The sequence below is a fragment of the Melanotaenia boesemani genome, chromosome 4 (assembly GCF_017639745.1).
Source record: "Melanotaenia boesemani isolate fMelBoe1 chromosome 4, fMelBoe1.pri, whole genome shotgun sequence".
Classification (NCBI taxonomy): Eukaryota; Metazoa; Chordata; class Actinopteri; order Atheriniformes; family Melanotaeniidae; genus Melanotaenia; species Melanotaenia boesemani.
Window position 1 is genome coordinate 24,418,411 of NC_055685.1, and position 15,356 is coordinate 24,433,766.

General features: G+C 36.0%; 1 protein-coding gene across 1 annotated transcript; it reads right to left on the reverse strand.

The window, feature by feature from the left end:
- Window positions 1-2,763: 2,763 nt before the first annotated feature.
- Window positions 2,764-14,594, reverse strand: rac2 (Rac family small GTPase 2). Its single transcript, XM_041983879.1, has 7 exons — window positions 14,466-14,594; window positions 9,223-9,294; window positions 6,997-7,114; window positions 6,132-6,194; window positions 4,348-4,507; window positions 3,955-4,088; window positions 2,764-3,235 (listed from the first exon to the last, which is right to left on the reverse strand). The coding sequence occupies exons 1-6, from the start codon at window positions 14,498-14,500 to the stop codon at window positions 3,958-3,960; spliced, it is 579 nt and encodes a 192-aa protein (XP_041839813.1). The 5' UTR covers window positions 14,501-14,594; the 3' UTR covers window positions 2,764-3,235; window positions 3,955-3,957.
- Window positions 14,595-15,356: the final 762 nt, after the last annotated feature.

Genomic DNA, 15,356 nt, shown 5'->3' on the forward strand with positions numbered 1-15,356 from the left:
ATTAAATTCCCATACAATGCAGCTGAACCGGCCAACATTAAAGTGCATTTTGCAGCAACACCTGGTTTTCCTAGTGTAATCAGTGCTATCAATTGCACACACATTGCTATAAAAGCACCATCACATGATTAATTTGTATATGTCATCAGAGAACGTTTTCATTTGATCAATAAACAGATCATATGTGATGCACAAATGCAGTTAACCAACATTGTGGTGAGGTGGCCTGGTTCAACGCATGACTCATACATTCTGAGTAACACCACCATTGGGAACAGACTACAAGCTGGCACTGTGCGCAACGGGTGGCTTCTTGGTGAGAAAATACATTTGTTTATTTGTCCTAAAATTAATCTACATGATGCGCATTGAGCATGAGCCCCCAAATTCTTTCCCGTCTTCACAGCATCATTGCTATTTATTTTTGCTAGTTAAACTACAGCTTAAGGTCTTTCCAAACAAGCCCCGGATGTCTCTATGTGAAAAGTACTCTTCTTAAAGTGTAAAATGTCTTAAGCAGCCTCACCTTTTCACTGGCGCACTCATTTGCCTGTAATTTTCTGGTTGTGTGGAGAGGAGAATCTCAGGCATGGGCTCGTTTGAATATGATTTTTAATTGATGATTTAATGATTTTATGTTTAGCATATTTAAATGGGGTGTGGACAGGGAGGAGTTGCATACTTCAACACGTGCACTCAATTCCGTGTTAACTGGGACGTACAAAGGAAATATGCTTGGACTCATGCTTGCACACAAATTCATACATCTGGATTTTTTTTGTGCATATGACATTTTCTGGATTTGAGCATACTCCATGTTTCAGTAGGAAATCCATGCGAGTGATTATACATGAGGTCCCAGGTTACTATTTCTTGATCTCTACAGATCTTGGTCTTTCATTGTCTGTTTAAATACTACTTTATGTTTTTTAAAGTTTTCCTTTTGTTCACAATATGCATGTCTCAAATTGTCCATCAAACGACCACTTAACAAAGGTTAATTCAGCACCCATTTTACATCCTTTCTTTTCTCTGAGCACTCCTCAGCCAGTAAGTCAGTCCAATGTTGACTCTTGTCGTACCTTGCTCTGTCACTTTCTGGTTTTTCCTCACTTTCTAGGATAGCATCCTCTTAAATTCCATTGCCCAATCAGCCATGGCGCATGTCAAAAATGGCCAGTGTGATTATACCAAGTTGCTGGGATGTGCCGTGGGGCCATAGAGCAAAAAGGAGCTGTCACATGATGTTCTGGGATTCCAGTTTAGGGTCCCACACAAGACACCAACAAGATCAACCCACAAGTTTCTCCCTTATGTATGAAATTTAATTCATTTTTCATTATGTCAGGTTATGTCCTTTGATATGTAGATACTGGAAAAATATTGCCCAAGAACTAAGATAAATTTTAAATCAGACTATTAAGGCTGAGCCACTGTTCCTCCTATTGAACATATGTACACAGATATACACACAGCTCACCTTGATGGGTAAACTGTTGTATTGTGTATTGTACTGCATCCTGCTTTCGTGGATTAAAGATAAATCTCCTTTAAGGTTTTACTTTTTGAACAACTAAAAGGGAATTATGGACTTTTCATGAAGAATTGGCAAATGTTTCTTTATTACCTTCTTCATGACTGTGTCGCAGCACAAAAAAGAACACTCCTGTTTTCTTTTTTTTAATTCTGATCTGTGCTGTCTGGTTTTGTGTTTTTTCATGTAAATTAAAAATAAATAGAAGCTCAGAAACTTGGATATTTAAGGTCAGAAAATTAGGTAGTGTTACTTTTATTATTCTCTTGCCCGTTTTACTATATTTCTTTCTTTTTTTTTCAGTTATAAACCTAACATTTTCAGAATTAGGTTCAATAAGACATATCTTTTCCATCACATCTGATCTCTATCTCTGTTCTCATGTGGAAAGTTTGGTCTTTTTTTTTTGCTACACTTTGTCACCTCCACTTTCCCATGCTGTCAAAATCATCTCATTTTCTAAAGTCTGTTGTCCCACTTCCGGGGCAGTGGTTCTTTTTTACTTTTCAAGCAAATGTCTGATCCCTGTTCTTTAAAACTGCTCTATCATACCTCCACTCCCTTTCATGCAACCTGCCCCCTCCTGATATCCACCTCTTCCTGATACCAGAGGAGCCTCATCTGAAGTATTTTCCACCTCCGTAACTCTACTCATACACCACCTGGTCCTGGACTGTGGTGTGGGTAGTCTCATTCTTTCCCCTTCCTTTATTCATGTCATTGCTCCACCAAGATTACTGTTTTAAATTAAATTGTCACACATCAGTAAATTTAGTTGCATCTTTTTAAGTAACCTTTTTTTATTAAAATACCGTTTCGATGAGCAGGTAGGGTCATGTGGCAAAGTGAGTTATGAAAGCTCATTTATTCTCTGACACAGACATGCACAGTGGCACAAAAACAAATAAAGACCAATGTAACCCACCTGCTGAAAAGATGGCTATGATCTCATTTAAATTCTTACTAAGGTAACCATTGGCAAATGCCACACAGTCAGATTGATATCATGGTCTACAGTTTTTTGCTCTCTATGACACCAAAGTGAGAAAGATGATGATTATAACAGGTGGTAGAGATACAAGCAGATCAATCAGTATTACTTTATACAGTGCATCCACACTCCTAATTCATTTCTGCTGCCATTAGGTAAGTGATGATGCACATCTAGTGCTGCTTGCAGGGAAGTGTGTACACACATCGACTGAACAGCCACAGATTAGAATCTCATGTGAGACGCAAAAGAATAAGATTTTTTCTCTTTATTTGTGAGGTCTTTTATTTCATTATCATAACAAATAAAACTGCTGTTAATACATTTCAATCAAAAACACTGTCTTTGCTTAAAAGCTACTAACACATTTTACTGAAATGCTGCATTTGCAGTGACTTAATATCATAAAATAAAATAAAACGGCTTGTGTATACTGTTGACCTGGAAGGGTTTTATTTGATAAAGCTGCTCAAAGGGTTCAAACTAGGGCAGTATGATGCTAAATTGACATAATTTACAGATAAATTCAGTGTCTTCCAGGGTGCCTAGTGCATAAAGAGATTTTCTTTTGTTTTGTCATGACTGCCAAAGGCTTTTTCCCCAGCTAGTGGACACGTAGTTGTTGTTTTCCATTAGAGACATAACAGAACTTTCAAATCTTCTTTTAACCCAGGATCAGTCTGAATGTCTTTTGCTCTTCTCGTCTTCTCCTGTTAAGATTATAAAATGAAGACCACATACATCAAAGGTTAGTTTTGTAATGTATAAAGGACAACCCAAAAACTTAACTTGTGGCACAGCATTATGAACAAATTCATTTTTTTCCTGCCAGCTGCTGAGTGACTCATTCAAATTTAAAGGGAAATGTTTCCGTGTTTCATTTTTAAACTATCTCAGCACCTTGTTATAGAACAAGTGGGATACAAAAATGCAATTATTATGGTAATTCTAAAAAGACAAGAAGCCAGTTATATCTTTTTTTTTCTATTTCTCTCTCTCATGTAGCTCTGGCAGAGTTCAACTTGAGGCATTCTCTATCAAGCTGTTGCATTACTGTAAGATTTGCTTTATTACATGTCTGTGCTCCTTCTGGGAAATTAGAAATCTGTCCCAAAGCCCTGAAAATAATTAGTCGCGCTACAAGAAAAAATTCTATTTCACCAATCAAAGGTGACATTTGTGAAATTACACGGCAAGAACAAGCTTTCATTCGTGGAGTATAATCAGATGTTTAGCTATAAGTGTCAGTCATTTTCTTTCTCTTTGTCTGTTGTTAAACATGATCTGAAACTACAAAAAGCGGTGATGTTCAGGAGCAGAAAATCTCGCTTTAGTCCTCGTATTTCCATCACTGGCGCCCTACATCTCCATCATTTTCCTTTTGTCTTCAATCTCTTCTCCAACGTCAGCTTGGTTGCTGCAGTCTTACCGTTTACAGTAGTGAGCAGGGCTTCTTCTTGACCTTGGCAGGCTGGGGGCAGAGGACTGCCCGGATGGCCTCATCAAACACAGTCTTCAGGCCACGCTGAGTCAAGGCTGAGCATTCCAGGTACTTTACTGCATCTGCACACACAAGCAATGACACATACACTTAAAAAATCAAGCTATAAGAAAACTAGAAAAACAGACTAAAGGAAAGAAAACACATATTTTAGAACTGAATGTGAAACTTCTTTAGCTCTCTAAAGAAAACTGGAGTTATCTGGTCAAAAACCTTGTGAAAGTTCATTTCAGTGCCAGATGTAAGGAGGGCTTTATTTTCTCTTCATTACTTAAAATCTTTACATTTGAAAACCTGAGAGAAAACCATAAGTACATTCACCTATCTCCTTAGCCAGAGCTAGTCCCTGTGGGTAGGTGATCGGTGCCAGTTTTTTTTCCTTCAGCTTCTCAATGGTGTCTTTCTCATCCCTCAGATCCAGCTTGGTGCCCACCAGGATGATCGGTGTGGAGGGGCAGTGGTGGCGGACCTCTGGGTACCACTGGAGATGGAGAGAATGGCAGAGGGAGGGGAAATATGAATACAAGTATTAGGAATCATACTTCTGCTTCCTCAACTCAGTGTCTCACTGGCGGTTTTTTAACTGAGAACCATGATTAAAATACAGAGTTAATTTTTGTCTTCATCTTCTTAGATCCATTTTTCATCTTTGTGTCAGAAACTATTCTATTGTTTGTCAGAGATAAGGTGGAATAATTTTATCTATTACACAAGCAATTCCAGAACTTTATCTACATTTTTTCTATATCTTATAGGTAGATCTACCGCATGTTACTGCAGAGGTGTGAGATGTAGAGTCAGAGCATATCCACACAATAGACCTATAAACCTGCCATCTGATGAACTGATGTTGTTTAATTCCAGAAAACTTGAATTTAAACTTAGTGAGTTTGTCTTTAACCAGTTAACACTTGATGTAGGACTTGCTCTGACCGGATTTTTATATAATCTTGTATTGATTCATTAACACTTTTATCTATTTCTCGCTGACCCGAACTGCCACCAAGTCGACAAAAATTTGACGACTTGAGAAGAGTTATTCGTCCTTTGGGGTTTTCTGTGTGGTACTACTTCCTAAATAAAGAGTCACAGGCCTCCTTTAAAACAGCTATGCTATTTTCTTTTTATGTTCCCTCTGGCAAGACACCCAGGTGAGACTTTTCAAGCATGTCCAAACAGGAGGAGATCCTGGAGCAGACACAAGACATGCAAGGAAGATTGTTTATCTCTGCTGACTTGGTAAGGACTCGATATCTCAGCTATGGGCACATAGATTATTTAAACTGTGAGACTTGATCTGGAAGACCTTAAATGTAACATATCAGTAACTTAATTTGGATTAGTCTCAAATTATTTGACAATTAACATAAAATTTGATTCTGGTGATTTTAGATTTAGTCCAACCTTAGTTTGAGTACCCCAGACACTAAAAATACCGCATTTAAAGCAATGTTAACATTACATCGTTATTCACTAAGAAACTGCAGTGAAGTAAAGAAGATTGTTATGAAGTGAAAAGGTTGTCTCTGTCTTTTTGTGTAATGTTCTTTATATAAGGCAACATTGTCAAAGCCACAAGATCAAATTTGTTTTGATTTCATAAAATGGTTTTTAACCTTTACTCTTTTAACCCTGCACCCTTTCCATTTTATCTCCAACAAACAGTAAATATTATCGGGCTGGTTCATTTTTATTTTACTCCAGTTTGTTGCTTTAAAACTGTGCTATGAACAAAAATCCAAAAACAAATCTGAAGTGCATGATGGACAGAATTTAGATGATAACATTGTGAAAAATTCTGCAGACTATTGTTACTATTGCAATTTATAGGCTTCTCCTAATCATAAAGACAAAAATGAAGACATGAACAGTATGCAAACAAATCAGTCAGATGGTACTGTAATTTCCTCTGTTGGACTGTATTGTTGTCCTTGTGGGCTATTTAACCTACAGTTGGTTAAATTAGGGGTGGTGGACTGTACATATAAAATGGGTCGTTAGGCTTAAATAGGCCTAACAATGCCCATGGTAACAGGGCTGCTGTAGTCACAGTGATAACAAAGAAGTTATGGTTGGGAAAGATGCATCGCAAAGATAATACTCACCTTAGCTCTGACGTTCTCATAAGATGCTGGGCTCACCAGGGAGAAACAGATCAGGAAAACATCCTAAAAGGATTGAAAATGAGAAAAGAGGCAATGTGACAAGATGTGACAAGTTCTTTACAGTAAACATTTTCATGTAGCTCCACAACATTTCAGTTTATTTTACTGCATGACCTTATTTCTTACTGTACTGTTTTGCTAGATCAAAAGATACTGGATTTAAGTACACTCAGTTGGGCAAATGGAAAAGAGGTGATAAGAATAGCGTATACATGTTACTTCCTTTTGTCTTGGTAATCAAGTGAACAAAATTGTCTGCTTTATTTAAAACTGTTCAAACATCAAAAAGAGCTACACTCCCTCTCGACAGTTATGCTCTGCCAGTGAAAGACGCCTAATGCTCCCACCACAATGTGGCGCAAAATCAGTAGCTAGACTCTTCTCCTCTGTTGTCCCCCAGTGGTGGAACGATCTACCGAACTCCACTTTTAAGAGCAAGATAGTAAAAAGAGATATGTTGAAATGCATTTAGGAGTCTTTATTATGATAGTAATTGTTTATATATTTATTGATCAATTAATTTATTTGTTTAATCACAAGAAAGTTTTAGGTAAAAAGCCTCTTGAGGATTTTCATGAAGACTTTTCCTATGTGCACCTTTCTCAGAAGCAATTCCTCTCATTTCTGCTCCTGTTTATTGTGATTTAATGAGGATGTGGCTCTGTCAGTTGACAGTTTGTTATAGATTTGGCAGCTGCAATTTAAACTCCCTTGGTTTCCCAGCTGGGGACAAAATGGATTTGATTTTGTCATCAAATGTGTACTTTGCGTGTGTGTGTGAGTGTGAGTGGGAATGATTGTTTACCGTCTGTGGATAGGACAGTGGACGAAGCCTGTCGTAATCTTCCTGTCCTGCTGTATCCCAGAGGCCCAGGTTTACTGGCTTGCTGTCCACCATCACATTAGCTGAGTAGTTGTCAAATCTGTTGGGAGTGCCACATGTCCCGTAGGCGGGACATCACAAATAAATATGTATTTTACTCAGTCTCCCTTACAAGTACCAACACATATTATACACCACTGGAAAGGTAAAATTCTGAATATCTGAATGATATGTACCATTCAAAGCTAGAATCATAACTGTAGATTCAGTAAACACTTATTTCTGGCCAAAGTCGGTCCTTGAGGGCTGCTCTCCTGCATGTTGTGTCCCCTGCTCCAACACACCCAACTTAAATTAAATGGATCAAACAGCCTGTAAAGTTCTGCACAATGACTCATTAATTTGAGTCAGGTGTGTTGAAGCAGGGATGCATTGAAAACCTGCAGGATTGTGGCCCTTGAGGACCAGAGTTGGACACCCCCAATTTAAGGGATTAATTCAACCGATCATTTAAAGATTCATTTGATTTATAAGTGCTGGAGACATGACATCACACCAAGGTCCCATTCAAAATCATTAGTTGTCAGAGATCTGAAAGGAGAGACTTTGTATTACAGCAAATATGAAAATTAAACTCTTAACAAAGACTAAATGGGATTTGTTGTGACTTGTAAAATGGCTTTAATTAACTAACCATCTAGCACAGACTTTCAGAATTACAGGTATTTTGTTTTTGTTTTTGTGCTTTCTTTTCTAAAACACAAGCAAGTGCTTATAAGATGTATTTTATTTAAGCAGCACTGCCTCTGTGTGGTCACAGTGGAACATTACTGTTTCAGTTTCATCATAACTTAATTTCTTATCTACATAAATATATTAAATTATAATGTTACTCTTTTCTTTTTTCTTTTACTCTCAAAGTTTACTAATTTATCTTCAAAATGACAAGGTATTTGAACACATCACCATTTACTGTACATAACAGACTAACATCAACAGGTGATGGAAATCTGGAGACATACTGTATCTGTGTGTGAAGCACACATGACAATCAATAATAGAAACTCAGCTTTTTGCCCTCAGGCAAAAAATGCATTAAAAGGAACATAAATTTGTCATGGAAGTCATTAAAAGGGATTCGGAACCAAAAACTGGGTCGTATTGTTTGGAACACATGACATTGCTCAGTGATTTAAGTTGAAAATCAGATTTTTTTCTTAACTATGTTGTAAAATAACTCACGAGTGAAATTTTAACTAGAAAAGTGTAGCAATGAAAGGACCCTTACAGATGTATAATGCATGAGCAGAATTCCGCTTAATGTTGCTGCCAATGACAAATAAGGTCACATTTTCCTATTTAAACTGAGTAAGTTTTTAGTTTAAAACTAAAAATTATTATCTCCACCAAGGTGGAGGTCATATATTCTGAGGTGTTGACTTGTCCTGTCTGTCTGTCTGTCAGCAACATAATTTAAAAAGTTATGGATGGATTTTGATTACATTTTTAGGAAATCTTAGAAATGGAATTAGGAAAAAAAATTTCCTTTTGGGAGCAATTCGAATCACCGCCTGGATCCAGGAATTTATTTAAAGGATTTTTTTTTGCCATTAAAGTTCCTAACTAAAAAAGTAGTGCTCACAATCATTGGCAACAAAACAACAACAAACAAAATAAAATTACACTGACTTGGTGGAGTTTTCCGCTCTCTAGTATTTCAAAAGCAATATTTAAACAATAAGATAATTACAATACAGTATGTTCAACTGAACTAAAGTGGTAAAGAAGTATACAGTACTTTAGTACCTTAAAACTGCAAATGTACTAAATTGCTTTCTACCTCTGTCAGGCAATGTGTGTGATTATATCTCATCTTCTCTTTCAATTCAGGTTTGAAGGTGCCTGATTTAAAGGCGAACTGTGTTTTCATCACCAGTGTGTTGCGGCCAGTTTGAACCTGCCCATATTAATGCTGTCTGACGTCTTCTGCAGCGTGTGTCTGTTGTTGTTGTGAAAAATATTTAACTTTTGTATTTGTTCATTTGCATCTGTTACAAAGTACGACTCATCATGTTTAAGTGTGACTTTAGTTTAATCCTTTTATTTGTTCTTTTACTTAGAGAGATATAAAGTCAGAGGGTGTGTGTGTGTGTGTGTGTGTGTGTGTGTGTGTATGCGTGTGTCTGAGCGTGTGCTGTTTATACTCACACAGTAGGAATGTACTCCCCGGGGAAGGCATTGGTTGTGTAGCTGATGAGAAGACATGTTTTACCCACAGCTCTGAAACACACAAGTGAAGATATTTAGAGACATGTGAGGTAAAAAGACAATGACTATGTGGAGTTTTCTATTAAATATTACTTAATTACTACAAAACAGTATGCATTGTATATAGTAAAGCAGTATATGTAACCTTAATTGCTAGTTTTTGTAAATATCAGCATATGTTCCTATTTTTTCCCTGAGAGGAAATGATGCAACTTGTGCACTGACCGTCATCAAAAATAGTTCAACACTGACTGTTTCTGAGCTGTTTAAAACCCACCCACACTGCAATGTGATCTAACTTTGTGTGCTTTACTTCTCACCCAGCTTTGTGATAATGCCACATACATTCTAAATTACACTCACCACAAATAATTTCTGGTCAATGACTATTCTGAGAATAAATTGTGTATTTATTACTCAGGGACGACACATACACATTGAAATTCTGCCGTACATTAAACAGAACTGTTTTTATTGTAGTATGTGGATTGAAAAATAATTAATGGACTCCTTGCAGGAGTATGAGCTTGTCTAGACATCCACAGTGGCAGCATTGCATGGATACATGTGAGAAATAATCCAACAAGTATCAACGGGCCCCACTTCTTATTTTGTTCCAAAAATGTATCTTCAGGGTTTCAACAACAACACATGACCAAAACTTGTGCCCTGGTTTTTCAAGAGTCAAAAGGCATCTCTTCATATTTGTTACTTTCATCAAACAAAAGTTACTTTGAGTGCTATTTGTCTATATTAGGTTATATAAAACTGGAGCTAAAGCTCCAAGTGTTCTAGCCAAAGTTTTCATGCAAGGATGCTTTTTTTGTTTTAAAGTACAGACTCCCTTCGTATAAAGTAGCAATATTGTTATTGCCTTGTGCATCTGTCAATGTTTCAATGTTTGACTTAGGCAGAGAACAAATCATGGTGAGGACTACAATAGGACAACTTTTTTCCACAACACCACTGTGAAAGTCATTTTTATAGAAGTTGTTTTTAAAGTTAATATACAGTTTATTTACATAGTCATATTGACATATTAATATCTGATAGCTAGTTTCATTATTACTTCATCTTGCCACTGCACTTTATCTGCCAATCCACTCTGTATTCATATTTTATTTATTTCTAATTTTATTCCACTCTGGATTTCTATCTTTATTTTATTTCTACTTCTATTCCACTTTACTTATATTGTATATTTTACTTCTATTTTCTATTCATAGTTTATGCCACGTATGACACTGGACTACTGTAACAACGCAATTTCCCTTCGGGGATAAATAAAGTTGTCTATCTATCTATCTATCTATCTATCTATCTATCTATCTATCTATCTATCTATCTATCTATCTATCTATCTATCTATCTATCTATCTATCTATCTATCTATCTATCTATCTATCTATCTATCTATCTATCTATCTATCTATCTATCTATCTATCTAATATTAAATTTTGCTATGCCTTTGTGCTTCTCAACTTAAATGAAAGAAACTTCAGTTTGGATATTATGATTAGATCAGTTATTTATTGAGTTAGTTATTTCTTGCATACAGTACACTTTTTGAGTCTGACGGTGCACCCAGCCTTAGTTTTGCTTTTTCTTAAGTCATGAATGGATAAATTTCAAAATGCTTCTAAAAATGTTTTGATGCCGGAACAATAAAAAAAAAAAAACAAACAAGTGAAACAACTGAAAAATATCAGCAAAATCCATGCTCATAATTTTCAAAAAAACATCCTCTTTTACTGCCACTGTCTAAAATAAGGTTGTCGTTCTTTTAGAGGAAAGACTGTTTACTAATATAAGTTTTTACAGATTTACAGACATAAATTTTACTCAGTGATGGAAATGTGTGGGATACCAGTCAACTGTTAAGCATACCTGTCTGTCAACTAAATGCTAAAGTTTTCAAGTTTATCATTTTAGAGTGTAAACTTTGCAAAATAAAAGGTGTGCCAAACAAGACTTTTTCCAGATTAAAAAAATTATTTGAAATTAAATCATTTTAAAACAATTCCAAAGGGAAAAAAAAAGGAAAAAAGAAAAAAACACTTAACTTTAGGAAATTGCGATTGTCACAAAAATTTGCATTAAGGCCAAACCAGGAAGAGGATGATTCAGTCAGAAGTGTTGTTAGTGACCCAGATTAAAAACTAATGTGTGTGATTCCTTTGTCTATCTTTGCGAGGACCACTTTAAAATTTCAATATCAAGCTTTGTTAAAATTTGACCAATAGTAACATCTGCCAGGGAGTGTCTACTGGCAAGATTAAGACGTGAGTTTTGCTTAAACACTGGTTACACTGAAATAAAACATTTTGGATTAAGGATTGCAATGTGTCTGTGAAGAGTTTCAACAGTACGTGAAATGCAAATGCGTGTGTGTTTAGTAACTGTGTGTGAGTCACAAAGGAACTGATCTTTTTCAAAAGCATCAGTAAAAGATAAAAACAGGAACCGGCCAAACAAAGCCATCAAGAAAAAATCTTCTTCCTTAAGATCAGTCTTTAAACTCTTTAAATTCCTAACATTGCCTTTTCTTTCTCATAATCTACAGTTCAATGTTTTCTCATTTGCTCTGTCTCTCTCTCTCTACTTGTTAACCGATAGCTTGGTTGAACCTTCAAATCAATAGCAAAATCATACTTTTTGTCATTGCTTCTCCTTATATGTGGGAAACCCCTTTAACTCATCTACTTGGTTCAGTCCAGTAAAATACACTGCATTGCAAAATGGTTAAACCACAAAGAAGCAGGAAGGGTGTCATCTTTTGTGATGATGACTGAAGATATGAAAGCGCTATGTCAAATAAAACATTAATGGCTCAGATAGAAAATTTGAGTAATAGTTTCTTGCTGATTAAGAAGTTGAAGTTTAGCAGTTTATTTAGCAGTGATTCTACATGCTAAACCATTAGTTAGCTAACAAGCTAGTTGTAGGCAGTCATAGCATTTTTTGTCATCCTTGTACAAAAGCAGAACTGTAGCATCCAGGGAGACAGTCATGACTAAATGTTGTTACCAAATTTTCACCTTATAGATTATACAACACTGGATTTTTGGTTTTATTGATTATAGTTTCTACAAAGGCTAGCATGACAACACATGTTATCGTATTAGCATGCATGGAAATATAAACAAAAAAGAGAATATAGCTCCACCACTTAGCCTTGTTTAAATCAGATGGTTTAAATCAGTCGTAACTCATAGTATTGCAATCAGTGTCTCATCAAATTTCTTTTCATCCCTGCTGTATCACCAATAATTTGCTCATCTTCAAGTTTTCTAGCCTGTTGTAGAAATTTCATTAGCTTGGCGGCTAAAGAACCAACATGCTCATATAGTTGATTCAATATCAACTTCTGTCTCATTACATGTCAGCAAATCATGTCTCATTTCTATTCAATTTGAATAGAAGTGGTTTCATAATTTATTAAGCTGCACATTAACCAGATTAGATTAGCCCTGAAAAGCTTGGTAGTATGATTGCAGTACTGGATTTTCTTTTAACTAAATTTGAAGCTTTGCTTTTCTTTATTTCATGAGTGCTATTGGGAGTTATTCTTCAGAGTTGAGATCAACACACTGTTCTGTAAACTTCTAAATGTATGGTTTGAATTAACGTTCAAGCTATGGGTTAATGTTTAGTCATGGAGGCTTGATCAAGTTTTTTTTTTTCCTTTTTTTTATTATTATTACTTAGCTGTCTGCTGTTAAACTGTAAATTAAGAAGTCTGTCTGGTATGAAGGCTACACAGACTCATCAAACTTCCTCACAACCTGAGACCAAGTTCCTCTTCTCTGTCTAAAGTTAAGCATTAGCTTTCTTTTCTCTTTTTTTTTATTCTTTTTTCAACATAGCTGAGTCACACCGGGAGACCAATAAACACGTGTTCATCTATCACAACAGCTGCTGCTTAGTTTATTTTAAGTTTTCCACCACACAGGCACAAAATTCACCTTATGTTAGGAACTACTGCTTGGTAAAGAAATCGTGCGTATGCTCCTGCATGATGCTGCATGTAAGATGCTAGCAGAGCAGCAAAATGAAAGAAGTGGAAGACAACTGAAATTACTCATACCACCACAGTTTCAACTGACAGCTTTTTGGATCTCACAAAGGCCTCTTCTTTTTAAGGTGCCAATTAAACCACATCTCCTTTTTTTAGTTTAGATATTTAAAGAGGGGAAGTGCAGAAATTTTTTTATATTCTTTAAAGTCCATGAATCTACAAGGAGTATGTGTTTAACTGTACAGTGTTTAAAGCTCAAGAAAACCAGAATACAGATAAGCCAGGGGACATGTTGGCATATTTTATTCATTCAAGTTTGCGCCACAAAATACTCTATTATGTTAAATACATAATCGTTTATTATTAGTCTTACTATAGCTGCCTCGATAAACACTTGGTTAAAGCTGGAAATGACTACAATGTGGAGAATAAGCAAACAAATAAAACAGATAAATAGAAAGTTAAGTAAAGTCAAGTGGGCATTTTTGCTAGAAAACAAAAAGTAAAATCCCTTGTTTATGTGCTGCACCAACCACTTCCCTATATGGACTTGTACCATTTAACAGTGTCACTCTGCTCCTTCTGTTGCCCCAGAGTGATGGAAATGTTGATTCATGCAGGTCCTAAAAGCTTCGACATTTGGACATACATCATTTTTTGGGATTTGCAAAAAAAAAAAAAATAAATTATTACTCTTACTCCATTGTTTATTTACAGACTATTTCTGTCCACATATTATTGTGTCTACTGACACCTCTTTCTCCTCCATTTACAATATCTAATGGGGGGAGGGGGGCTGCACTCTCGCTTTGCTTCTCTACAACATTTTTCTTCCTGCATGTTGTGACCTGCACAGCTCATTTAGTGCCCTCCCTGCAAATCAGAGCTGTCAAACACACACCTAAAGATTTAGCTGCTATACGGACACTTTGTGTTCTCCAACAAGTTAAAAGTACTGCAGCCTTGAATTACATTTGAAGAACACCATACCACACACCCACATTACAGCGGAAGTTGATCTAGTCTTATTCAATCTCCTACATTCTTGTACAACAGAACTAAATTCTAAGTTCAAAGCCAAACATCTACATCACCTATTAACTCTGTCTGATTTATAACTACAGGTAGCTAAATAATGACAAATAAAGTAAAATAATGGCGTACCCATCTCCCACGACCACACATTTGATAGCCTGCATCCTGTTCCGCTCAACTCTGTCCGCGCTCACTCTGACAGAAACAGACTCAAAAGAGGAAGGTAGAGGAACTCAGATGAGAGTGCAACTACAGGAAATTGTTGCACACTTCCCTCCCTCCCCTCCCTGCATCTGTTTTTCCTTTTCAGCCTCCCCACCTTACGTTTTGCACACATCTACCCTTCCTGGTTTTATCTTTATCATTTTTTAAAATACCTGAACTTATGCTAATTGTGTGCAGATACCAAGACAAAAAAAAAAAAAAAAAAAAAAAGTCCAGACTCTTCTAAAAATAGTCTCTTTTACAATGGTCTAGAACTGTGAAATGGTGTAAAAGGGGAAGATTGTGCAGTGTTAATAGTAGCTTGATGTAAAACTTCCTCCTTTGTTTGCACTCTTGCAGTGTGTCCACACACTAAATTATATTACACTCACACAGAATCATGTTTCTTGCCTCAGAGGATGTAAAATTGACAAACGCTTATCTTGTCCCAACAACAAGAGAGATACAAGTCAACAGGGGTAGACAGGTGCATCTAAATGAATTAAAATATCACCAAAAAAAGTTGAATTATGCAGGAAATTAATCCAAAAAGTGACACCTCATTATATGCAGAGGCATCATACACAGATATATATATATTTCATATTTGTTAATGATTTTAACTTACAGATAATTAAAAACTGTTAGAAAATGAAAAACTTAAGACAAATAAAAAACTGGGACTTTGAACACAGATAATCTGGAGAATCAGTGGGGTTTGTGCGATGACTCGATATATATAAACATGTGTTTCACTTTTTGAATTGATTTGTGAAAGAAAAAATAACTTTTGGTGATTCTAATTTATTGAGCTTC

Coding starts and splice junctions, on each gene's coding strand:
- rac2 (XM_041983879.1), bottom strand. CDS start 14,500: ATGCAGGCTATCAAATGTGTGGTCGTGGGAGATGG. Junction 9,295..14,465: donor TGTGTGGTCGTGGGAGATGG/GTACGCCATTAT, acceptor TGTGTGTTTCAG/AGCTGTGGGTAAAACATGTC. Junction 4,508..6,131: donor ATGAGAACGTCAGAGCTAAG/GTGAGTATTATC, acceptor CTCCATCTCCAG/TGGTACCCAGAGGTCCGCCA.